The following is a 26,499-nucleotide window of genomic DNA, read 5'->3' on the forward strand; positions in this document are numbered from 1 at the left end:
TAGCTTGATGTAAGAATATATGAGAAATGTGAAACTAAAACTTCAACCCAGAAACAAAATTTTACCAAGTTATACAATTATTAAAATATAATTTTGTAAAACTGTAAAACGTGGTTAAACTAGGTTCAAAGTATTACAAAGTTGTACTTCGACAATAATACAACTTAACAAAACTTTGAATTAGTTTTATCAATTCGTACAATTATTGGTAAAACTGTATAACTAATTTATAGTTTTATCAAGTGGTACCTAGACAAATGTATAACTTAAGCTAAAACTAGTTATACTGTACTTCTACGTATAACTTGGTAAAAGTCACGTTCCACCATTTGATCGAATTAAAGAGTCGGTGTTTGTTGTTCGGAAAAGATATTCTGTAAAATTTGCATTTATAGAGCAGCCAATTTCGCCACGTAACACAGTCTCATTCATTCTCACGACTCTCTGTCTCTGGTGAACTGCGATGATCAAATCTCTAACTTTGGAAATTGCGAAATAATAATCTGAGTGTGACCCTTTTATCCATGGCAATCTCTCTTCTTCCCAGACCCTTCATATCGCTCCGTACAAGCCAAAGCTTCAACCTTTCACCGAGGGTTTTCTCCCTTAGGCTATCATGCTCCTCTTCTTCTGATGGGTCTGCCGGAAACCAGCAGGTTTCTTCGAATCCAGAGAAGAGATCCTTCTCTGCTGCCACCGGTGATATGTTCATCGGAGTCGCGTCGAGGCTTTTGAAAAGGTCGAATCAACGGACGCCTCCGAGTGATGAGGGAGATAGAATAGGAACAGTAATTGAAGATGAGGTTGATCCAGAGATGATATGGGAACAAAGGGTTAAAGACGTGGAGGCTGAGAAAGAGAGGAGGGTCATTACAAGCCCCGGTTTTAGCTTCTCTGCCGCTGGTCTTTTGTTCCCTTATCATCTTGGTGTTGCTCAGCTTCTCATCGAGAAGGGTTACATCAAGGTGCTTCTTGAATTCTCTCTGTCTGAATTCAAGAAAAGGTTGTTGATGGTAACTTATGTTGTTTGATTCAGGACACTACTCCTTTGGCAGGAGCTTCTGCTGGTGCTGTAGTCTGTGCTGTGATAACCTCAGGATCCTCTATGTGGGAAGCCCTTGAAGCTACCAAGGTTCTTGCTGATGATTGTCGACGCAATGGCACTGCTTTTCGTCTTGGGGTAATTAGTTTTCTTCTCGTTCTCTGTTTCAGACAGATGACTTTATGTTTGTTCTGTCATTTCTTTTATAGCATGATTTTGTATGCAATATAAGAGTGAAACGCAAGGTGATGATATTGTTGATCCAAGTCAAATGTGATTTTAGGCTGTGCTCAGAGAGTCTATGGAGAAATTACTACCGGATGATATTCATATTAGGTCCAATGGCAGAGTTCGTGGTAAAAGAAGCAGCTTTTCCCTTCAATCCTCTTTCGATTTGACTTCTCTGATCATCATTCTACTGGCATTTTAGTTGCTGTCACACAGGTGCTCTGGAAACCTAGAGGTTTACTGGTGGATCAATTCGACTCCAAAAGTGACCTTATAAATGCAGTTCATACATCTTCATTTATTCCAGGGTAAATACCTTGAGGTTTACTGGTGCTTGCTTTTGAATTTTACACCAACTTTCAACTTACATTATGTAAGAACAAATGCAGATACCTTGCACCAAGGCCTGTAACGATGTTCCGTAATCGAGTTTGTGTTGATGGAGGTTTGACATTGTTTATGCCACCAACTGCTGCTGCTAAAACAGTAAGACGCTTCTTGTTTTGTTTCTCTATTCTTTATCTTGAGTAGTTGTTGCTTCTGTTGTTGTCTGTTGATTCCATTTCTTTGAGATCAACTAAAAGCGTGGATGGCCTTGTCACTATTTTGGAAGCCCTTTCATATGTTAAACTATCATAAGACAATTCTGAAAAATAGAGTAAATGAGTGAAACAAGACCGACCATTGCTTTGTGATTTTCGCTTTAGGTCACATGTTATAGCAGCTGTTCCTTGGAGCTCAATGAACTTTCTGTTTCAAATCTTTCTCACAGGTTCGAGTTTGTGCGTTTTCCGCTAGTAGCTTCAAACTAAAGGGTATTGGGATCAGCCCAGACTGCAACCCTCTAAACAGGGCAACCGCAAGACAGGTTAAATGATCAGTTCCTTCTAGTGGATATCATTGTCCTTTGAGAGTAAGTGTGTTAATCTTTCGTTTTTTTTTTCTTTCTGATACATAGCTATTGAAATGGGCACTGGAGCCAGCAGAAGACGAGGTGTTGGATAGGCTGTTTGAGCTAGGATATGCCGATGCAGCTACGTGGTCTGAGATGAATCCAGTGGATGAACTGGTCTATGATGATACTCCTGCAGCTCAAGCGATTCAAGCTAGTTAGAAATTACAAGAATTCAGTAGTTAATTTATTTTAACTAAAAATAGTCTGTTTATTGCGCTATAATAATAGATTAATACTTTTCCCACAAGGAGACTTTTGTAATCAAAACAAAATCCAGTGGTAGATAAGAGTTCAACGCCTCTTTTATTCATCAAAAAACTACAAACTTTCATGTGTTTGATTTATAGCAACAACCAACAAACAAACATTAGTCACTCCACAAAGCTTTGGTACTTGGAGATTTGTCGCCACAACATTGTTTGTAAAAGTGAAAGAGAGCAATCGGTTCCTGGTAGGGATTTGGAAAAGCATGAAGAGGGAGGATGGGATGCAATCATTGGCCGAGGTAATAGTTTTGTTTTGTTTTGATTTGAGCTGCAGGAGTATCAACAACATACTCGACCATCGATCGACAATGAAGACTCAACATCAATCGATAGACATCCCGAATTTGAAAAAAGAGCCTATGTCTGTGATGGAAGTAGGAAATTCCACAAAGATGATCATGGACATGTCCGAGATGTAGATGGACACATCATCCGTGTATCCAAAGATGATATCAGAAATCTTCTGAAAAGGGTTTCAATGGACGAGTCCAGCTACCTATGTCTTCTTGAACATGCTAGGTCATTCACACTGACCAAGCTGGTACCAGAAATCTACACCAAAGATGAGATAAATGAAATGCTTTATGGAATATGTGGAGCCCAAGAAAAAAATGAAGATGACTTTCAGATGAAGCTTGATGGTGTCTACTACCCACTGAATGATAGCATCAATTGGTTGACTACATGCATGGAGGAGATGAGGCAAGACATAGCCAGAATGCAGACACAGCGTGCGGCCGAAACAACTACACCAGCATCGATTGACAGAGACCTTACAACATCGATCGACGCTGACCCGTCACAATCAAATCTGATGAAGTCTCAACCAGATTCTTACACCAGAGCAGAGATTGATCAGATGGTAGAAGAGATCTACAGAACTCTGGGAGCAGCAGAAGAGAGGCTTGATAAGAGATGTGATGGCATCTATTTCCCATGGGACATCACCATCAGTTCTTTGACTTCTCAGACAGAAGCAATGCAGAGGGAGATAGTGGAGATTCAGAGATACATCGCTCGTCGACCAGAGGCATCGACATCGATCGACGGACGCATCAACATATCGACCGACAGTCCCAGAAGGACATCGATCACGAAGTTACAAACCGACGAGGGCTAGTACCAAAGGTGAAATCAGATGTCTGATATAAACAACCATGGAGAGGATATCTCAATTGACACATATGCCACACTTGTGATACATCAGTTCAAACTTGAATGTCTTGGAGACAGAATGCAAAAGATAGAGCATACAACTGCAACAATGAAAGACAAATGGTGCAGAGGAGACAAGGCAATAAGAGACTTCACTGGTACATGGTTCAACAAGAGCAGATAAAAGATGGAAACTTGCTTTCCAGCAAGTACCAGCTTTCCACATTACTAGCCAAATCACCTCCAAAGTCAAGCTAAATGATTATAACAAACCGCTGAGTGTGAAGCAACCCACTATTAGGTAATTTTTAATTGGTTTTTATTAGTTTAGTACTTATGTTAGTTTTAAAAAAAATTGCAGGTCATAAAAAAAAACAAAAAAAGAGATCCCGATTGCCCATAATATCGACCGACGAGACTCTGCGGACATCGATCAACAGATCATCACCTGTCACGACCGATGACAACATCTTTACATCGATCGACATCTATTCCGGTCTGGTGTATCGTTCTTACTTGTTAAATTGTGTTCTTATGCTTTAGTTTTCACCATAAGTCCGACTGAATTTACACTGGGGATATTGTAGTTTAAGTCTGGGGGGAGGTTTATAGATATTAGTTTATTTCATGAATCTTATTAAAATATTTTCAAAAATAAGTTTTTATTGAGTCAAGAAGGGGACAATGAACTTATTGTTTTTTCTTATTATCTAACCACACCATTCTAGACTTACTAGTTGGAGATAACAATAAAGATACCAAAGTGGATCAACCTGTCAACTATATTACACTTGCTGAGAATGTTTGAAGGAACCAAAGCTGACCTCCAACCTAATTGAGCTCAACTCTGCTTGTCTTGGGGCTTCGTATACATGAGATTTGATTCTTCAAGCAAGTCTAGAAAGTAAAGCCTTGTGTAGATTTATCACCCTCTCTCTCTATTTCGAAATATAGATAAAAATATACATATGTAATAATTATAGATGATAATTTAAGAAAAGAATTCGAACATGACTTGGTGGCTACAACCATTAAGGCTTGATTCATAAGAATGATATAGGTAAAGGATTATAACAGGACTTGGTGGTTACAACCATTAAGGCTTGATTCACAAATAATCCTAGGATATAGGTCAAAAAGAAGTAAACAAGATTTGGTGGCTAAAACCATTAAAGTTTGATTCATCGAAGCATGTCCAATCTTGGTCAATGTTCTTACAATAAAGCAGACTTTGACTGAGAGAGAAATTAGTAGAGACAGAGGAAAGGAACTTTTATTTACATGCAGATCCAAATACTTGTTCTTGTATCATGTGATCGATACCCCCCAAGGTAAAACCTACACTTTTATTTATGCAAGAATTGAGGTTGGTAGAGGGGATTGTCAGACATGATTTGCTAAGTTATTGACAAATATAATTTGGTTGCTAGACTAGGATATGGTATAGTGTGCTTCAAAGACTAGGATTTCCTAAGATGATGATTATAAGTTTTAAATCTGTGAGTCCCTGTTATTTTCAAACATCTTTCAGAGATAATGCATGTATGTTTTTCTTGAGTACAAACAAAAGGATAAGTCTGGGGGAGTTGATAGGCCATGGATTTTACCCACTTTTAGCCATGTTTTATAAGTGTTTTAATAACTAATTATTATGTTGTAGAGTCTATTTAGTTTATTTATAGGATCATGAGTGATTTGAAAGAAAGTGATGATTTTGGAGCATTTTGGAGATAATTGGAGAAAACATCCGAGCTGACCATTAAGCAAGACCAATGGCAGACATTCAGAGACAATAATCGATCGATGCACATCTTGTAACATCGATCGACGGCGAAGTGCGCAGAAGCCCGTTTGGTTCCAGCCGACTTAGAGTCCAAGACTTCACCAATTTACAAGATTATCCCTTATGAATTTAAACCTAATATTTATAGCTTGCAAACATGTTAGAGGCAAATGATGCGTTTTGTTTTCTTATTTTCACAGTAAACGTTTTCTAAGATTTTAGTAGAGTTGGAGAGAAGATCCAAAGAGATTTGTGATTGAAACTCCATTAATATCTATTTATTTATCTATGTAGTTTTTATACCTAATTGATGTTATAAATTATTTAGCCATGTCTGAGTAATTCTATTGTTTGGTTTAGGGTTTAAATAGGTTACGAAGGATTAGCCCCAACTATAGATTGCTAAGTTGTGTATTCATCATTAGAATTGTCATTAATTCATGTTTCTAGTTTAGCTAGCTAGAACTTGCCTAGGAGTTGTTGACTCAAGTCATCACTTGCATTTCACCCTGAATCCGTCCTAATTGAGCTAGGATTTCTAGAGTAAGGTGAAAGCTGATCTAGGAAGCCTAGTGAGCCTAATTCAACCCGCGCGTAAAGCTTGACTAAGAACGTGTCGATCGATATTCCTATATAATAATCGATCGACGGTACAACAAGTGTATCGATCGATATTCCTCTAGAATCATCGATCGACACTTATATCTGGTCACTAGACAAACCTAGAAAGCGAACGCCGATTGGTTTGTTTATAAGTGTTTGAGCTTTATAATATCATGCATACAACTTGTTAGGAATCTGTAGGATTATAATCCTGATTACCTGAATAGAAACCCTAAAGCTAGCTATTTCATCTAAAACATCAAAAATCCAATCAAATCAATCGAGCAACTGCCTTGCTCACAAACCTGCTTTTTACATTTAATCATAATCAACCTAGCTTAATCACTCTGATTATATTTATTAGGTTCCCTAGCTTCTCGTGGATTTGATCCTTAAGTACTACAACTGAACCTCTTATTTGAGAGAGTAATTCACTCTCTAGGGTAATTTGAGTGGAGATCAAATTCATCGATCTTGTTTTTAAAAAACACATAAGTTATATTCATGTTGAAGGCTCGGTTAAACTTATCTACCATATACTCTCTAACACTGACACTTGGATTTTTAAGAGTATAATTATCTTTCGAAAGTGCTTCGTCGAACAATTGAATTAAAGATTAGTTAATGAATATAATTTAAAATATATAACTATTAAAATTTTGTATATAGATTGTATATGTGTATGTGGTTGTGGGATCCATTATTTTGGGAAAAACCCCTCCTAAAGTCTCTTAAGGAGGGGTTCTTCCCAAAATAATGGACCCCACAACTACATATACATATACAATATATACATATATGGCAAGTTTAAACCATCTCCAATGGGGAGAAACCCCATTGGAGTTCTTAATATATGTATTATGTGTATATATATGTATGTATATATTATATATGTGTAAATAATTGTGGAATCCACAATTATTGTGAAACTCCATAAATAAGGATTCTTAAAACCCTCTTTTAAGAACTCTTACCTATGGGGTTCCACAAAAATTGTGGACCCTACAATTACTTATACATATATAATGTATACATACATATATATATATATACATAACACATATATTAAGAACCCCAATGGAAAGAACCCCCATTGAAAGTGCTCTAATGGGTAGAACCTCATTGGATGTGCTTTAAGAAGGGAGGTGAGTTTAAAGGTTGAACCTAAGTTTTGTTCAATATGAATATGTTTGTTTCCGTGTTACTCAATGGAAACTTTCCTTTTTTTCTTTTTTTTTCTGAATAAAATTGTGTGCCTATATATACTCTTAATTATAGAACTCACATGAGTAGTTTCTGTAGAACCGAAGTAGAATGTTGCTGAAAACTGAAAAGACATAACTCATCTAGAGCGGAATTGCTACCCCACGATCTGGTAGAGCTCATCCTCGTGCCCGCAGAGCCTCTGCTGAGATTCTGATCTGTATCCAAGAAGTGGAAATTCACAATCGACTCCCAACGTTTCAAGGAACGACACTTGATCCGCCGCAAGCAATTACGTGGTCCCGATGTCCTTATCTTGAATCTCTGCTATGAAGACCATGAGGACCTAGATTATGATCGAACATTTGTGTTTGGGTCATCAATAGATTGGACTTTCAAGTTCCCTATTACGTGTAGCATGTTCTGCTATAGTAGTTGTGACGGTCTAATATGCGTCTTATGTATGTTCGAACTGAGTGTTGTTGCCAATCCCGCCATTGGATGGCATCGGATTCTTCCTCTTTCCAACTACAACACCTCATCATTCAGGGGGACGAGAATGGATTTATGGAATGCACAATCCCTGATAGACTATGGATTTGACCCATTTTTATCCATAGTTTATAGGTGTTTTTATTAATAATTATTATATTATAAAGTCTATTTATTATATTTATAAGATCATGAGTGTTTTGGAGATAAGTGATGATTTTGGAGAATTTTGGAGATATTTGGAGCAAACACCCGAGATGACCATCGAGCTCGACCATCGGTCGATATTGGAGATGAATAATCGGTCGATACTCACATCTGTGTATCGATCGACAGCGAAGCGTGCAGAAAGCCCGTTTGGTCACAGCCGACTTGAAGCCCAAGTCTTCACCATTTTACAAAATTACCCCTCACGAGTTTTACCCTAATTATATAAGCTTTGCCGCCATGTTAGAGGCAAAGTGTGCTTTTCTAGTTTTATTATTTTCACAGCATTATTTTTAGGATTTTGATAGATTAGAGAGAAGATCCAAAGTTATAATTTATGATTGGAACTCCATTAATATCTATTTAATATTCTAATGAAGTTATCATACTTAATTGATGTTATGAATGGCTTAGCCATGTCTGAGTAGTTCCATTGTTAGATTTTAGAGTTTAAATAGGTTATGATTGATTAGCCCCAACTATAGATTGTTGAGTTGTGATAATCATTATTAGGATTGTTCATTAATGCTTGTGTCTAGATTAGCTACCTAGAACTTGCCATAGGATTGATTGATAAAAGCGAGAGATTCATTCTCATCTTGAAAACATTCTAATTGAACTATGTTTCTTGCTATGAGCAAGGCGAGAGCTGGTCTAGTGAGCTTAGTAAGCAATTAGTCAACCCGCACATAAAGCTTGACTAGAGCGCGTGGATCTATACCATACTTGAATAATCGATCGACGGAGCAAATGGTGTATCGATCGATATCCCTATAGGATTATCGATCGACACTTTCTATTGATCAAAATAACGAGAGTTGAGATCACTAGATCTAGTTAATAGACAAGTCAAAACATGCGAGAGCTGATTGACTTGTTGATCAAGTAGTTGAGCTTTACATTATCATGCATGCAACTAATTAGACATCTGTAGGATTATAATCCCAATTTTCCTGTAAAAAGCTTAAGTCTAACTATTTCCTTTTTAAGCACCAAAACCTCAACCAATCATATTGAACAAACACTTGTTCAATATTAAACTGCAATTTACATTTAAATCTCTAAAACCATCTTGCTTAACAAATCATATTAGATTTCTTAGGTTTTCTAGCTCCCTGTGAATTCGATCCCTAAGTACTACAACTCGACCTCTTATTTGAGAGAGTATAAATCAATCCTTAGGGTAATTTGAGTGGTATCAATCCCTAGGCTTGGATTTGGTAAAGATAAACTAAGAGGCACTTACAAGCCGGTTTGGTTGTATAATTAATCCGGGTTTGTACCAAAGTTTGTTCCTCACTGCGAAGTTTTTGATTTTAGCACCAACACTTGGAGGTACGTTATCCCTGCTTCTCCTTATCCGATCAATTGTTACCATAAACCCGTCCATTTAGATGGGTCTCTTTATTGGTTCACCGCGTGTGAAGAACCCATGGTACTATCTTTTGATCTTCACACCGTGACATTCCAACTCATCTGTAAAGCTCCCATTGCCCACCCTTGTGATCCTCACCTGCTCACCATGTGCATCCTCGATAACCGTTTGTGCGTGTCTGAGAGAAAGAGAAAAGAGAACACCCAAGTAATATGGTCGTTTGATTCTTCAGGCAAGACATGGAAGACAATGTGTTCACTTGACCTCAACCCAATTTCTTCTTGGTGGAGTACTGACTTCACGCTTTTACCAATAGCAAATCTGGACAAGGGTCGGATTTTGCTTCAAAGCGGTGCTTGCATTGACCCACTGGTGATACATGATCCCCATACCCAATCGTATGAGTTACTCTTCCAACCTAACAGACTCACTGGTTCTGTTTATTATTTCGAGAGTTTATTCTCTACTTTATGTAACTAGTCAGCTCTCTTTGTACCATTGTTATTTGATCAGTCTATCTTTATTTTTAAACGATGGTTTTCTTCTCCTCATCTTATTTCTTTCTTGCATCTTTTTGCTATTACATCTCTTGTAGCTAGTTGGTGCACATAGTATTTTGAAACAATTACACCCAAGGTCACTTTTTGACTTTTTATAACACTATAAGACACTTATAACTACTAGAGCAGTTTTTCACTCTTTTCCATGAGAAACCACATATGTGGAGCATACAAAATTCCAAAACTAACCTTTTTTTTTTTTCAAATAGTAAACCATAGTTCTATTATAACAAAATCTAAAAGACTTCGTTAATTGAAAAAATATAGTAGGTCTCACTCTCTCTTCTTCATCCAGATTTGCTTTTTCATATTTCTTTTCCAACATAATTCACTTCAAATGATTATCTATGTTGTTCGATCTATTTTTTGAGATGTACCAAGATGCTGGTCTGATGATGGTGATGATGGTTAAATGGTGACATAGACGACAGTGGGAGAACATAGATGACGGCGGAGACGTTGGCAGTAGGTGACATCGACGACGACGTAGATGACATAGCAAAATTGTTGGTTTTTCAATTGTTAGAAGGTTTGTTAATGATGGTCATGGACTCGTGGGACAAAGGTTTGTTCAGTTCTCTAATTACATCCACCCATTTCCTCATATGTACTCCCATCGTCAACACCATAACCGTCACAACACCGCCGTAACCGACGCGAGCTCTCCTTCACCCCTTTCTTGATACTTATGCATGAATCATCATCTCCGTATGGTGGAGAATTTGGACACTCCGACACCATGAATAAAAGCTTTGACGCTTTTGTAAGTTCTTTTTTTTTTCTTATGTTGAGGGATTGAGTGAAAGCATGCTTGAAAATATTATTTTAGTCATGACATTGATGTACACATGGATATCGTAAGCTGTGGATATTACCAACCGGTGTACATGTGGATACGTACACGTGGATAATGAGGTCTATGTGTACACATGGACATTAATGTTGGCCATACATATGTTGCAATATGCAAATACAAGAACAAGATCTAAAAAAAGAAATATCAAATGCCGATAAAAACATTCCCAAACACATTTTTTACACAGTCATAGCACAAAATAGTAGCATAGACAAATTTCTGAAATAATGCAATCAATACATTTGTCTAAAACAAGTTTTTTCTCTCTGATTGCACTAACCTAATAGAGAAGGAGGAAAGTTAGTTGCTTAATCCTATTTAGAATGGAAAGGTTTGTAAAGCATATGTACGGTCAGTAGGAGGGTTTGTGAAACATATGTACATTTGTTTAGTGTACATATGAGTGTTTAATTGTGGTTGTACATATTTTTGTAGTTTTTCTTTGTATCAGCTTGGCTTGTACACTCATTTTCTATATATATATACAAAATAAAAGTAAAGAGAAGATGAAACCAGACATATTGATCAATCTTCTAACTTCAGTACAATAGAATGATCAAGCCTTCTCGTTACAATGGTTGCTCTAGACTTCTCATTAGGATGATCAAGCATTCTCATTATGGTCAAAGATAATCATATACTAGTTAACCAAAAGAAATCACATCATTCAGGTTATTAAACAAGATTTATATGTACAATAAAATTACTATCCATATGTACACTATTTATTTACTGTCAGAGTGTACATATTTATAACCTGAAACAAGTTTTTTTCTCTGATTGCACTAACCTAATAGAGAAAGAGGAATATTAGTTGCTTAAATCCTATTTAGAATGGAAATGTTTATAAAGCATATATACGGTCAGTGGGAGGGTTTGTGAAACATATGTACATTTGTTTAGTGTACATATGTACATGTGTTTAATTGTGATTGTACATATTTTTGTAGTTTTGCTTTGTATCAGCTTGGCTTATACGCTCATTTTCTATATATATATATATACAAAATAAAAGTAAAGAGAAGAGGAAACCAGACATATTGATCAAGCTTCTAACTTCAGTACATTAGGATGATCAAGCCTTCTTGTTACAATGATTGATCTAGCCTTCTCGTTAGGATGATAAAGCCTTCTCATTATAGTCAAAGATAATCATATACTAGTTAACCAAAAGAAATCACATCGTTCAGGTTATTAGACACGATTTGTATGTACAGTAAGATTACTATCCATATGTACACTATTTATTTGCTGTCAGGGTGTACACAGTTATAATATCCACAAACTAAAGCGTCACGAAAAGTAAAATTGAGACAAAATAGTGTTCATCGACCGGTCCAAAGATCCCATTGCCTTCTCTTCTGCAGACACACCTATCTCTTTGCTCAAATCAGATTTACGTGGCTTTGTAACTGCCAACAATCAGCTGAACCATCAAAGCTATCATCTCCTCTGTTTCTGAGATGAATCTTCACCATGTTAATGCAACAGATGAATCTGCCACTGGGATTCTTCTTCTCCACCGTCTCCAGCATCATATTCACATCCAACCTTCCTCTCAAGTTACCATGTATAACAAAACCATGATCAGATTTCAACAAAAGTGAAACATGAGTCATTATTAACTCATGTTTAGTTTTTCAATTTGAGTTTGACGAGAATTCTTTCAAATTAACAACAAAAAAGCTGTAGAAATTACAGATGAGAACCTCACATAGCAAGATAACACCAGCCAGACTTATAGTTCTCAAAGAAACTATAGATCTATGTTGTTAACTTGTTGTTATCTCTTAGCAAAACCTCTTCCATAACTAAGGAATTTCTTCTTGTCTTGTGTCAATTGGTTCCATATTACTTTAGACAACACATCTGGGAAACATCAAACCTAAGACTCCATAAAACTCAACCTTTTGTATAGATTATTAAAGCCTCAAGATTCTCGCCGGAAAAAAGTTGGACGTTTAATTTGACATATCTGAAAAATTGAGAGAGAGGGAGAGAGAGAGAGAGAGAGAGAGAGAGAGAGAGAGAGAGAGAGAGAGAGAGAGAGAGAGAGATTTTACCAATTTAAAATTCAACATATTTTAAAACCCACCAAAAAAATAACAAGTGAGGAAACAGAAAAAAAAATAAAGCCAAAGTTCAGTTTGCTACCGTTGGGAGGTTATTGGTGTAATTAACCACCGAAAGTACCTCGGTAGCTATAAGTGTTCTAGAGTGACAATAAAAACTTAAAAGTGACCTGCAATGTTAATAACTCTAGTATTTTACCCAACGAAACAATTACACTCATGGTCACTTTCCAACTTTTAATATCATAATAGGTCACTGCAAAGAGCCTCAGGCGGCGATTCCTTGTCTACCACTTCCATCGGCGTCGTCTCTGCCAAAAAAACAATATAGAAAATTAGGGCTAGTGTCAGATTCTAATACACGCAAAATTTAAATCCTCATGTATACCCAACTCTCCATGTACATACATACAACCTAGTCATTATGTACACTCAACCCCCCTTTGTACATACATACCCTCACACAACATTGTACAACTATACATTCATATTAACATGTACAACATCGCAAGTGGCGTTCATACATACCTTTCATCTACTGCTCCCTCCTCTTGTTGCTGAATCTTTGTTAATCAAACCAAAAAAGCACCATAAACATCTTAGAAATCTCGGCAATCTAACCCATAAATAGTAAATCCCAGAATCAGAAAACTTAATTGAAACCCTAACCCCACAACCGGAAAGTAGTAAAGCGAGAAAAGTGTCTAACCTTTTCCTTTCCCCTTTGATTCTCGTTTTTTCTCGACGACATCGTCTTCTCCGTCAGTTTAAACATTCTTCGTCGCTGATTTCGTTCGCCGCCTTCTCCAGTGCAATTAGATCTACTTTTACCCACGATGAAAAAAAGGATAAAGTCTAAACTTTTTGTTGGACCCAAGGTAAAAAAAAACTAATTTTAACTCTCCTACGTGTCCACCACCTAAACTCATGGATTTTTAAATTTCAAATCTTATAACTAGCCCAACTAGAAATTATTTGTCCAGTTACCTAATTACTCATACTTGGTTTACCTTTACAAAGGTCAAATTGGTCTTCAACCATACTAAACTACCTCAGTAGCACATTGTGATCTACAATGTAATAAAAAGATGGAAAGTGACCTGCAATGAAAATAAACTCTTACCCAACCATATATGCTGTTGTACCGCAGATAGGTGACGTTTGATATGAAACACATCATCCACCTTTACATACCGCAGTGCCCTCATATTTATATGGCTTTCTATACATAGCTTTTTGATGCAACTTGCATATATATTCATATGGTAGAAAAGTATCGTATTCGGGTCGGTTTGGTTTGATAGGTTCGGTTTGGTTAATTCCATTACTATTTGCTGTTTAAAGTCCAAAATTGAAATGAAAACAGGTTTACGTGAATTTCAACGCACCCTATCAGGTTTTACTGAAATGAAAACATTGTCTATCAGGTTCTAATTCGATTTGATTCTCAATTTTATACAAAACTAAACCTAAAATTGTTTAGATTACAAAATCTAGAAAATATAATAAATAATAAATCATATTTTGAATACATTTTTATAAAAAATGAATATAAGTCGATTATATTTTATTATCTTACAATTATTACCAAATGAAAATAAATTATTATTTTTATTCTAAAGTATTTTTATAAATTATAATAATCATCTAAATTTATAATAGGTTATACAAGTTTTTTTTAAAAATGTTAAAGCAGTGACTAGTTTCAATTCTTTTCTTTCTACCGAGTCAATTCATGTTCGTTGGATTTAAACAAATTTACAAAAACAAAAAGAATAAAAATAACCGCTGGAAACATAATCCACTTTATATGAGACGCATACTGTTAATAACAAGCTTATTTATAAGGAAATTAAAAGTGCTTCTTTTTAAGTGATGTAGTCTACAGTTGTGTCAATATAATCGGGCTCAAGTACAAGGACAAAAACCAAAGTGTACTCATACAATACCTGAGAGGTAAAGGAACCTTGGTCAAGCTCATCTGGAACAAGAACCGATCACATGCAAGACCGATGCTTCCTGGGATAAGTTTTGGAAGAAGGCGGGGTTAGCTTACTATTAAGATCAAAGATTGGATCTCTGGAGTAACATAGTATATTGATGAATCAACTCGAGAACTACAACTGTATTGATACTCTTTCACCTGAGTATCACTCTACTCTCATCACCTGAGTAGATCCTAGCTCATATGCTAAGTTTTACAATTGTAATCTTCGATAACCATAACCGTATAACAGAAACAATACTAGTATTTATACTTCTTTCTTATACAAGCACGTGTCATCTGCTTATTTGTTTTAAAAGACTTCAAGCTTATTCCCTCGTTTCTTCCACTCCACTCTTTACTTCATTCTTCTTAAACCTCCTTCTCTCGTAAGTTCTTGATTGGTAACGTCCTTCTCTCATAAGGTCTCGATAGGTAGAGCATTAGCAATAGCAGTATGCTATAGAAGCAGTATACTGCAGGAATTGTATGTTTTTTCTAAACTGTTTAATATGATAATTGGTAAAATAGTATTAATATGCTATTTAAAATTATTATAAAAATTAGTATATAATATATATTTTTTTTTTTAATGAATATATTTCTAATATATATATATATATATATATATATATATATATATATATATATATATATTAACATATAAAACTAAAAGATATATCATTAATTTATTTTATTTAATAATTTTAAAATTATGTTTATATCAAAAATTATTATTTTAAAATAATTTTTATAATTAAATATCTATTTTTTAAAATAATATTTAACATTTAAAATAAATCAAACTATTATATTTTAAATGTGAAATACTATTTTAAAATAAAATAAATTATTGTAAATTAATTTTAGAAATCAAAATTTTATTTTCTGGATATAAAAATAATTTTATGATATTATTAAATAAAATAAATGAATTAATTATATATTTTTCTTAATTTTATAAATTATAAATGCAAATGCTCTTCTAAAATCTTTATATGAGAACATTGGCGAGAGAGCATTGGTCAGAGAGCATTTGAAGAACATTAACATTTAGTAAATACTTTATTAGATAATGTAGAGCATAATGTTAATGCTGATGTTCTACCAATCAAAACATGCGCTTGTATCTATCACTTACATGCTATCTATAGTTGGGAAAAAGATCGAAATTTAGTGAAGTAAGGAAAAAAGCAAATCCAAAGTAAAAGTCTGTATTGTAAGATGAATAACTTACATGCTAAGAGGCCGCCTCCAAGAAGAAGAACACCATAACCAGCAGCTACGGCTGGAGCTAGCTCCACCTTACAGCAGAGACCACCGGAGGAACATGTAACGTTAGAGCAAAAGGCGACACTGCTTCGCCGAATATTTCGTCAGAGAAGAGAAAGGATCAAAGTGATTAACATAACAAGAATCCCGGTCTTCTAAACCGATTGAATCATGATCTGTAAATTGAATTGGTTTAGTATCCTCACTGGTAGGTAGAGTCATAATTAGTTTATCCAAAAGGCGACAAAAACAATAACGGACGAACACGTCACATGATCACAAGAGAGGAGGAACTCGTGTTTTTTTATTTATTTAAAAATAACTTGAATGATTGATGACTACAAGGAACATGCAAGTCTCGCTGTCGCTTTTCAAGCTATAATTGTCTCTCTCTCTCAAAAGTCAAAACATCTTCCAACACTGAAGAAAGACAGAACTGCGCTTGTAGAAAGCTGTGAGTTTTGGGCTCTGTTGTACTTGTTTTTTTTTGTTGTAATAATGGAGAAGATAGTGAGATGCGTCCGGTGGGGTTATGAGGATAATGCCTCTTCCGATGATTAATGCATGAACGCAATTGACTCCTATTTTCAACAGGTTCCTCTTCCATTTTCTCTCTCTTTCTTTTTGTGCTTTCATGCTGTGCTTTTCTCTGTTTTTTTTTCTAATTTCTCATGAAGTTTTGATCTTGGACTCTTTGTAACTGTACTCATTAATTCTTGTTTGGTCGTGTTCAGGTTCTTAGTTATGGGAGGAACATGAAAGTGATTCTTGAAGCACCACTACACGACAAAGATTGTGTTTTGGGGAACATTTTAGCTGCTCATTACCTTTCCTCATGTGATCCTTCCAAAGTTAATCTCTACGTTAAATCTGCGTCTAGTAAACTTGTGAGTCTTCTTTTTATATTCACTACTTTTAGTTTCGAGGAAGATTCTTAGAGCACCATTAACCTAACAAACTCATAATGTGGTATTGGGGTGCTTAAATTGTTTTTTTCTAATTAAAAAAGAAATTAAAAAATGGATCAATCGCGGGTCACCATGTATAAGTGAGACTGGTGTTTAAATAGGCTGCAGAAGAGCTGGTGTTTAAAATTTTGTAAGTCCTATCCTGGGACCCACCTACTATTATATTATTTTTTTGTTAAACACCCCAATAAGCACTTGGGTTAATGGTGCTCTTAGTATAATTCGTTTTTTCTTCTTCTTCTTCAGGAACGCTCTACACCTTATGAGAAAGCCGTTTTCGAGACTGTTACTTACTTGATTTCAGAGGACAAGGATGACGACTTGGCTTTTGAAATGCACATCGAGGTTCAGTTCTCACTTCCATTGTTATTTTCATGAACCCGGCACCAATAAATCGGTCTTAAGTTATATATATGGTCTGCAGCTACTTAAAAGATTCCCAAAGGACTTGGTCTATCTGAAGAGAGCTCAGGTTTTAAGTTTCCAGATGGCTAAGCCTGTTCCCTTTTTGAATCTTGTTCAGCAGGTACTTTATCTCTCTTCAAGTTGATGGTCACTTAATATGATTTACACTTAGCCTAAGGCTATTATTTTATCTGCTTCACGCTGTAGGTTCTACCTGAGAATCAAGATGAAAGTTATATACACGGTATGCTTGCGTTCCCATTGTTAGAACTTGGTCGAATGGAAGAAGCCGCAGCTGCTTCCAGAAAAGGCTATGGGATAAACAAAGAAGACGCCTTGGCACATCACTGCGTGAGTTGTTTCAAACAAGTTGACATCTCATTCAGCATTTTAGGGTTTTCTTTTTCTTGTAAAGATTTAACTTTGTTTGTTGCAGTTTTGTCATGTTCTTCAACATAAATGTCATTTTAAAGAAGCAGTGGAGTTCATGGAAGAACTGGCAGAATATTGACTTTCTTGCACATCATTCTTGTAGAGCTTTTCCTACTTGAATATTATAAAGCTCAACTCTTATCATTTAGATAGAACCCTGATAATAATAATATATATAAAATTATAAGGTGTACACACAATTGGTGGCATGTTGCCCTCTGTTACTTGGAAGGAGGGTCACCAATGAGTAAAGTGAAGGAGATTTATGATAATCACATCTGGAAAGAACTGGAGAAAGAGGACGCCATTCCTCCAGAGGTAAATTCTCTCTTTGGTTAGAAAATTTTTATGCTTTCATTTCCTTTCATCCAATATTCAACTGTATGCAACTCTTTAGGTTTATCTCAATGCTCTGGGTTTGTTCTTGCGTTTGGATGTAAGAGATGTTCTTGATGGTTTTAAAGACCGTCTGGAACTCCTTGCTGCTCGTTTAACTGATCAGGTAAGCCATGCACTAGTAGGATGACATGTGTTCTTTTTCTCCATAGGGTTTTTATTGATATGTCGAAATGATTAGTTTTTTTCTCGGCCACATGTGTGGTTTAACATTTCAGGCAAACTGGTATTTGGACTGGCAGCTAGATATTGATAGAGTATTGATATCTCTAACTCCTTTATCAAACCAGAATACAAGATAGAACAATGAATACAAGATAGCTTTGCAGATTCCGATCACAATCACCTTCTCATGGCGAAGATGACTGATCACGACGATCTCATGGCGACCGTGCCGAGACTCATGGCGTCTACGAACAACAACATACAAAGCATGAAGAACAAGTGAAGAAGACGAACTATATTTATATCGTCTTTCTCCGTTAATCTTTCCAACTGCAAACCTTCTGAACCAAACCAAGGCTCCCCTGGCTCTTCCTCATTAAACACGTCAGCGTCCTCCCTGCCACGTCAGACTCGAGCTAATAGAAGTCTATCAATACATTCCCCACGAAATCAAGCTTGCCCACAAGCTTGTATGAAAAGAAACCACCAATTTATAAACTGACGTGCAGCCTCCACTGAGACGAAAGCATTGCAAGTATATATGCCTTGAACAATCCATTTTCACTTCTTATTCGTCTCTGCCCCTCTAGATTGCCAACCTTCTCAGAAGAATAAGTGAATCACCCTTACTTCTCCAGCGATGCCAAACAAAAGAAGAGCTTCTCCAATGGCAAAGCACAACATGTAATGGCAGACCTAGCACTTGCTTCAATCTAGCTTTGTATTTGAACATCCCAGTTTTGTAACTCTTCTTCTTCCATTTCTGCCTTTCTTGTATCAGAGTGTGCAGCATGCATCTCTTGAAAAGCATCAATAACACAGCTCTTCTCTCTTTACACAATTGATGATTCACCACTTGTATCTCCAACTGTGTGCTTGGTTCTGTCATTTCTTCATGCTTACCAACCTTTATATCAAGAACATCAGTCCCATTTACTGTTGAAAACCACCAAATCAGTACATTTAGCCTCCTGAACCAAGTCAGTATTCTCTCATATACACCCGCCCTTGAAACCAAGCTTGCCCTCAAGCTTGAACAGAAGAAAATGATAAGGAATCTCTGCCATTCTGGTCTTGTATCTGCCACTGACTTAAACCTCCATTTATGAATCACGTGGAACTCTCCCTCACCAACCAAAAAATGTTGCAACACTTGTAAAATCTGCGGCATCTGGAACAAAAACATCTGCCCTGTCCTCTTGCTCATCAGACATGCATGGTATAGTACGTGGCATGGAAGAATTATGCTACTAATCCAAACACTGCCATTCTCTACTCTGAACCTCTCAAATGTGTGGATAACCGAGATAAGAGTAATAGCTAAGTTCTCACACTGAGACATTCCTGCAACTGCCTTGTTCTCACCCTGAGTTATTATTTTGCACAATGATCTCCATATTTCAGCCAGGACAGGAACGCATGGAAACCGAGAGTACCAAAACTTCAAACACTGTCCATCCTTGCGCTGCCGCAACCAGTCTCTCATATGCAGAATCCAACACGTATAATATAGGACATGATTGTATTGTTTACACAGCCCCACGTTCTCAGCTTTATATTTGAAGTGCCATGACTTGGAACTCCTCCTCTTTGGCTCCAAAGTTTGTTGTTCTGAAGTCAACAAGGTAATTACATCCAAACTTTTCATTTGGACATGACACAGTTGTGCCTGCAACAACTCACTCAACTTCTGAAGGCCCTTGACAGTTCCTGCAGATTCCTTCCTTGAATGCAAGGCCTCCTTTAGCTTCCTATCAACCAGAGAAGAACTTGGAGCTTTCTCAAGAAACAAATCAGGTTGCTCCACACAAGCACTGTCTGATATCTCACGTTTAACATCAGCTTGTTGCTCCATACCCGGAAGTGACGCAGGCTTAAGCTCTACTTCTGCCTCTTGAGCAGCTTCTGAACTTGAAACATGCCCATCACTAGAACTCACAGACACACTATCCAAAGTCGTTAATGCCATCGTCTTCACCAAATCTGGCCCCTTTAGAGACATCTCTGCAACTAATCTCTCCTCCTGAGCTGTAATACATAGTGACTTTGACACCTGCTCTGCTTCTTTCTCTGTACTTAGTTCGTCCTCATGACCAGTCTCAACAAAAACATCGTTCTCGAGTATTGTTTCAGATTGTACAGAAACTTCTGCAGCAGGGACAGTATGTATCACCATATCTCTTTCATGAACCGTCTCGGAATCTAAAGCTGGCTGAATCAAATCTGACAGAGAACAGTTCCTCACTACTCCAGTCTCATGAACAATGGCATTGTGTGAGGTTGATTCATCCGTGAAAGTTATGTCACCATTATCACCTGAACACAGTCGGGAATGTCGTCGCTTGTCTGCTTCCCACTCCAAGAAAGCTTTTTGGCCTCTATCATAACTAGCTTTCATTCTGATCTTCTCTGGATCATCATCAGCGCCAAATTGCCACAACAACGTTTCTTTCATATGTTTCCAGCTTCTAATAGGCCTCAAAGAATCGATACCACTAATGTACCTCTCAGCTTCATCCACAATGAATCCATAAGCCATGTGTAACTTCTCGAAGTCAGTGAGTCCCTTCCGAGCAAAGTAATGCTCCATCCACGAAATCCACTGCCTCAAGTCGACATCCGGAAACACTGGAACCGTAACGATTCCCATGACTGCGCTTGAATCCTCTCCGATCGTTGCGATCTGCTTCTCCACAGAATCCAATCGCTCTGCCGTCGCCTTATCGTCTCGCGTCACCAACGGATCTCTCTGCATCGTCTTGTTCGCATCATCTCTGGAAACTCCGCGATTTCCGTAACTTCCGTAATCTTCGCATCGTTCGTGAAACTCAATAGCGCCTCCGACGAATCCAGCAACAAAACCATCGCTTCCCTTGATTCTTGCCGCCGATTCACCGAACTTCATCATCACCGTAACACCACCGCGTTAGCTTCGATCACAGTTTTACCGCACCAATGATAGAGTATTGATATCTCTAACTCCTTTATCAAACCAGAATACAAGATAGAACAATGAATACAAGATAGCTTTGCAGATTCCGATCACAATCACCTTCTCATGGCGAAGATGACTGATCACGACGATCTCATGGCGACCGTGCCGAGACTCATGGCGTCTACGAACAACAACATACAAAGCATGAAGAACAAGTGAAGAAGACGAACTATATTTATATCGTCTTTCTCCGTTAATCTTTCCAACTGCAAACCTTCTGAACCAAACCAAGGCTCCCCTGGCTCTTCCTCATTAAACACGTCAGCGTCCTCCCTGCCACGTCAGACTCGAGCTAATAGAAGTCTATCAATACATTCCCCACGAAATCAAGCTTGCCCACAAGCTTGTATGAAAAGAAACCACCAATTTATAAACTGACGTGCAGCCTCCACTGAGACGAAAGCATTGCAAGTATATATGCCTTGAACAATCCATTTTCACTTCTTATTCGTCTCTGCCCCTCTAGATTGCCAACCTTCTCAGAAGAATAAGTGAATCACCCTTACTTCTCCAGCGATGCCAAACAAAAGAAGAGCTTCTCCAATGGCAAAGCACAACATGTAATGGCAGACCTAGCACTTGCTTCAATCTAGCTTTGTATTTGAACATCCCAGTTTTGTAACTCTTCTTCTTCCATTTCTGCCTTTCTTGTATCAGAGTGTGCAGCATGCATCTCTTGAAAAGCATCAATAACACAGCTCTTCTCTCTTTACACAATTGATGATTCACCACTTGTATCTCCAACTGTGTGCTTGGTTCTGTCATTTCTTCATGCTTACCAACCTTTATATCAAGAACATCAGTCCCATTTACTGTTGAAAACCACCAAATCAGTACATTTAGCCTCCTGAACCAAGTCAGTATTCTCTCATATAAAGGTGCGGTGAACCAAACCAAGGCTCCCCTGGCTCTTCCTCATTAAACACGTCAGCGTCCTCCCTGCCACGTCAGACTCGAGCTAATAGAAGTCTATCAGATATACTGATAGTTTGGGCGCTGGCGAAGGTTGGAGAGACTTCAATGGCTCATGAATTACTTGAGGGTCTGAAGTTCCGGTTAGTAAGAATTTATAATCTTCTACAGTTTCTATAACTGAAACTGGGTGTGTTGTGAAACTATGTTGTTCTTGCAGACTATCAAAGATGAACAAGACGAAACAACAAGTGATGCAGAAAGCGATTCAGGTTTGTTCTCCGTTCTTGACCGTCTTCTCTGTTCTAACAGTCAATATCAGTCTTCATTTTCTTTTTTATTAGCTGGGAGAAGCTGTGTACGAATACGCGAAGGGTAACTACAAACAGGCTCTATGTTTACTTGGTTCAGATTTTAATGCCATTGACTATAAGGTAAATAAAGCTCAAGCTACTAACTCAAAAACTCTCTGGATCAAACACAATGGATTCCTTTCTACACTGTTTGGTCGTTAATAACAGATCATTGCGGCATCAGATGAACAGATAGATGTTTTCAATGAAGTATGGTGCCAGCCGCTGCTAAAGACAGGCCAATCGTCCACTGGTACTTGTTGTAGAGTATTAAAATTTTCATTAAATATACATCTTGTTTACTATACCAATGAATGCTCTTGGCTCTGATGTGTGCAGCCAAAGAAGTTATCAGAAAGAGGATAAAGGTCAGAGAAGGTTCTCCTTTCACGTGGCGTTTGCAGGTAAACACAATATGAATTCTACAAGTAGGATCTCACTGAGTTTTGTTCATGTGTCAATGAGTTTTAGTGATGAGAAAACCATGTCATACTTTTGGTGCCAGGAGAAGAGCTATGCCATGGAAGGTGATGCAGAGGCTCTGAATGCAGGACAGAGAGCTAAAATGCTGGAATCCTCTTATTTCTAAGGAGGGTCTTTTTCAACCATGTTAAAATTCATTCTAAAGAATTTAGATTATATATAATATTCAAAATTTGAAATCCCTTGTATTTAAAAGATAAGTATTATAACATTGAAATATGCATGTGACATCACTACAATGATTTATAGAATCCTTAAAGAAATAAATTAGTCCACCTAAATATATAATAAGTTTTATTAAACTAACCATAAATTAATTATTAATTTTCTTCATTCTTTTCTTAAATAAAAATTACAGAATTCATAAATTAATTATTAATTTTCTTCATTCTTTTCTTAAATAAAAATTACAGAATTGCTTAATGTGTGGCTAAAGTATATATGACAGTTAACGATTTTGAATAATAAAGATTTGATAAAAATTATTGTATCATCTGTCATTTTTCATTTATTAAAATAAATTAAACAACCACATTAACCATATAATAAAAATTTAGACTTTTATGTTTATGTTATATTTTGAAATTTTAAAAACGATTATAAATTACTAATATATATATTTAAAAAAAATTATGATCCATAATTTAAAATTTTTATTCTGATAAGATACAAATGATTACAAAATTATATAAGCAGGATGTCTTATTTAATAAATATTAAGATATATATATATATATCATTTAAATTAAACAATGTACCAGATAAAAAATAGATAAATATTTTAATTTTGAGATTTGCTTTGAACAATTTTTCTTTTTGACAAAAGCTTTGAAAAAATATTGACAACTTAATATTTATTTTAACTTTACATTGAGTTTTTTTGCAAAATTATAAATTCCTAAACTATTAATCATTTCACAATGAAAATTTTGTTATCAGTGATTTAAAGGTTTTGTTATAAAAAGATACAATGATCAAAAAAAATGAGCAGAAAAAATTATTTAATAGATAACAATATTAAAAATATATTATATATTTATGTTAATATTATTTAAATTTAATTTTATACCATATAAAATAGAAAAAGTGTTATTTATTTATGTGTTTGCACCAATTTAATTGTATATGTAATAGTTACTAAATTTTTAATTATTCAATATACATTTTTATTACATACAATGTGAAAATAAAATATATATAATGTTCATCCCACACAAGGAACGGATCTTAACCTAGTGTTGTATTAATTTGAAAACTAAGTCTTTAAGGTCAACTCATATAACAGAAACTTCAATGATGTATTTAATTTTCTCTCTATTAGAAGTATTCAAAATTTCAATAAAAAGAATTTGGCCAATTAAAGAAAAAACTTGATTCCCAAACTCATTCATTTTTTCATGCAACTTAGATTTTTTTTCTAAGTAAAAGTTTTTTGACATGTTCGCTAATTAGAAAATGCTTTTTGAAACTATTTAAAAAATTATTTTAAAATTATTAATATTTAGAAATGTAATTGTTAATATTTATATTCAAAATGATAATATTTATAAAAATAATTATATATTTAAAAATGTAAATTATATAAATGTAATGAATTATAATTTGGATTTAAGGTGCAATAGATATTTGGTAAGAATTATTTTGTTTTCTAGTTTTTTATCACATGAATTTTGAAAATCACATGGATACATATGATTGTTTGAAAGTTAAGTCTTATGTGTAAAAAAGAATAAAATTCATCTCCCAATAACACTAGATTTAATTAGAATTAAAAAATCAGTAATTACTAAAAAAAATTGAATAACATGGGATTTGAGTGAATTTTGAATTTTTTTAAAGCAATAACAATAGATTCTATTAAAAATTTTGAAATCTAAAAACTAATAGCAATTGAATCTCAAATTAGTTCATGAGAATTCAGTTACCAATAACACTAAGTCTTGCATTACTTTTTTATTGCTCCTATTATGCGACACGGACGGCTGTGCTGCAGACAAAACCCCAAATACTAATGAGCCTCTCAGACTAACAGTTGGACGGTGTGTAAAGATCATTGTGGCTTGTTGATAGGTAAGATCCATGACCTTAATTGTTATCTGCCCTAGAATGCTAATGCCCAAATTTGATTTTTTTTTTCCTTTTGTCACTGTTTTTTATTCCTTTTTCACATTTTTGTACATCTGAGATTTACAAGAACTCAACTTTTCCTGTTAAGAAAAAGAGTACATTGTGTACAACATTTTAGCTTAGCACACCATAAAACTTCGTATCTGTTAAGAAAAAGATTGCATTGTTTCTGTTTTCATGATACTCTTCTGTGAAAAAATAGTCATTTTATTTCTCCCTATCTACTATATTGTCAATCTTGATAGCCACATAATATTTGTGGGTTTACTTTGTTTTATGCCTTATTAAAAGAGATATATATATCCACTAGCAGAGTGGTCCATTGGTTGGATATCGATAGATTTTTAAGATGTGGCCTGTGTGTAGTAAAACTGCGGGTTTAATCAGGGTGTGAGTTGACTTGTCCTAAACTCTCTGACACACTGGCTAGTGAGCCCAGGTTTGCTACTTCTTTGTCGTAAACCCTGAAATTGACATTATGATGAGAGTGCAGTTGCATCATTGTGTCTATTTAAGGGGTCAAATAGTTAATGCAGTGATCACAAAGTTAGTATTTTTATAGACTTGGTTTGAGTAAAAAACAAGTTTTATTTTGGCTTCTTGACTTTGTTATGGACCTTAGGTGTGTATGGGCTGCCACTCAAACGTTAGAAGAAATGTTTTTTGCAGGATTCTGGATTAAGTGGGTGTGGATGTCTCATTTTTAATTAGTTTCTGAGTCGTCAACATTGATGTTGACTTGTTTTATTGGGTAAGTCATTGTATGACACAAGTTGGGAAAGTAATGAGTTTGACAAGTTGCGTCCTAACGAGATCAGATTTGGAGTTAGTTTCTATTGGTAGAGACTAGAGAGCGAGACGTTCTTTTGGAATTACCAAATTACTAGATTAAAGATATAAAATATGATTAGTTTAAAGATCAAACGCAAGGAGATGAAGGATACGGTTAGTTAGTTAGAGAGATTCAGAAATCACAGAACTCATTCCGCGAGCATGTTGTTACCACCTCTTTTGATTGTGTATTATTGTCTTTCGTTTTAATTTTGAGTTTTTAAATTAAAAGAATACTAATAATTACGTAGAGTTAAAAAAGAACACATCACATGTAATAAGTAATAATGTAATAAGTGCTAAGAGGGGTTAAGGAGAGGGCATGTGAAAGTGGGAAAGGAGAAGAGAATACAGCTGTGTACGCCGCTCGCTCTCTCTC

General features: G+C 35.8%; 2 protein-coding genes and 1 long non-coding RNA gene across 6 annotated transcripts; 2 read left to right on the forward strand and 1 right to left on the reverse strand.

The window, feature by feature from the left end:
- Positions 1 to 360: 360 nt before the first annotated feature.
- LOC103833617 (patatin-like phospholipase domain-containing protein 4) lies at positions 361 to 2,560 on the forward strand. Its single transcript, XM_009109694.3, has 7 exons — positions 361 to 965; positions 1,037 to 1,180; positions 1,326 to 1,398; positions 1,473 to 1,578; positions 1,660 to 1,756; positions 2,043 to 2,138; positions 2,229 to 2,560. The coding sequence occupies exons 1-7, from the start codon at positions 525 to 527 to the stop codon at positions 2,382 to 2,384; spliced, it is 1,113 nt and encodes a 370-aa protein (XP_009107942.1). The 5' UTR covers positions 361 to 524; the 3' UTR covers positions 2,385 to 2,560.
- Positions 2,561 to 5,068: 2,508 nt separating this feature from the next.
- LOC117127201 lies at positions 5,069 to 16,210 on the reverse strand. Its single transcript, XR_004450022.1, has 2 exons — positions 16,019 to 16,210; positions 5,069 to 15,257 (listed from the first exon to the last, which is right to left on the reverse strand). It is a non-coding gene; the product is annotated as an uncharacterized LOC117127201 (long non-coding RNA).
- A 218-nt stretch (positions 16,211 to 16,428) lies between these two features.
- LOC103833621 lies at positions 16,429 to 23,421 on the forward strand. Of its 4 annotated transcripts, XM_033276696.1 has the most exons (16): positions 16,429 to 16,647; positions 16,788 to 16,940; positions 17,063 to 17,151; positions 17,268 to 17,366; positions 17,446 to 17,547; positions 17,634 to 17,777; positions 17,863 to 17,957; positions 18,047 to 18,176; positions 18,256 to 18,360; positions 18,473 to 18,500; positions 22,391 to 22,469; positions 22,547 to 22,598; positions 22,671 to 22,760; positions 22,848 to 22,932; positions 23,019 to 23,083; positions 23,185 to 23,421. In XM_033276696.1, the coding sequence occupies exons 8-16, from the start codon at positions 18,102 to 18,104 to the stop codon at positions 23,266 to 23,268; spliced, it is 663 nt and encodes a 220-aa protein (XP_033132587.1). In that variant the 5' UTR covers positions 16,429 to 16,647; positions 16,788 to 16,940; positions 17,063 to 17,151; positions 17,268 to 17,366; positions 17,446 to 17,547; positions 17,634 to 17,777; positions 17,863 to 17,957; positions 18,047 to 18,101; the 3' UTR covers positions 23,269 to 23,421. The 4 variants fall into 4 exon arrangements, with proteins under 4 accessions (XP_033132587.1, XP_033132586.1, XP_033132589.1 ...); XM_033276695.1 differs by having other exon boundaries at positions 17,634 to 17,957; XM_033276698.1 differs by lacking the exons at positions 17,063 to 17,151; positions 18,256 to 18,360; positions 18,473 to 18,500; ... (4 more) ...; positions 23,019 to 23,083; positions 23,185 to 23,421.
- Positions 23,422 to 26,499: the final 3,078 nt, after the last annotated feature.

The sequence above is a fragment of the Brassica rapa genome, chromosome A08, assembly GCF_000309985.2.
Source record: "Brassica rapa cultivar Chiifu-401-42 chromosome A08, CAAS_Brap_v3.01, whole genome shotgun sequence".
Lineage (NCBI taxonomy): Eukaryota > Viridiplantae > Streptophyta > Magnoliopsida > Brassicales > Brassicaceae > Brassica > Brassica rapa.

Coding starts and splice junctions, on each gene's coding strand:
- LOC103833617 (XM_009109694.3), top strand. CDS start 525: ATGGCAATCTCTCTTCTTCCCAGACCCTTCATATCGCTCCGTACAAGC. Junction 1,181..1,325: donor GCACTGCTTTTCGTCTTGGG/GTAATTAGTTTT, acceptor ATGTGATTTTAG/GCTGTGCTCAGAGAGTCTAT. Junction 1,579..1,659: donor ACATCTTCATTTATTCCAGG/GTAAATACCTTG, acceptor GAACAAATGCAG/ATACCTTGCACCAAGGCCTG.
- LOC103833621 (XM_033276695.1), top strand. CDS start 18,102: ATGAGTAAAGTGAAGGAGATTTATGATAATCACATCTGGAAAGAACTG. Junction 18,177..18,255: donor AGGACGCCATTCCTCCAGAG/GTAAATTCTCTC, acceptor GCAACTCTTTAG/GTTTATCTCAATGCTCTGGG. Junction 18,501..22,390: donor GTATTTGGACTGGCAGCTAG/ATATTGATAGAG, acceptor GAAGTCTATCAG/ATATACTGATAGTTTGGGCG.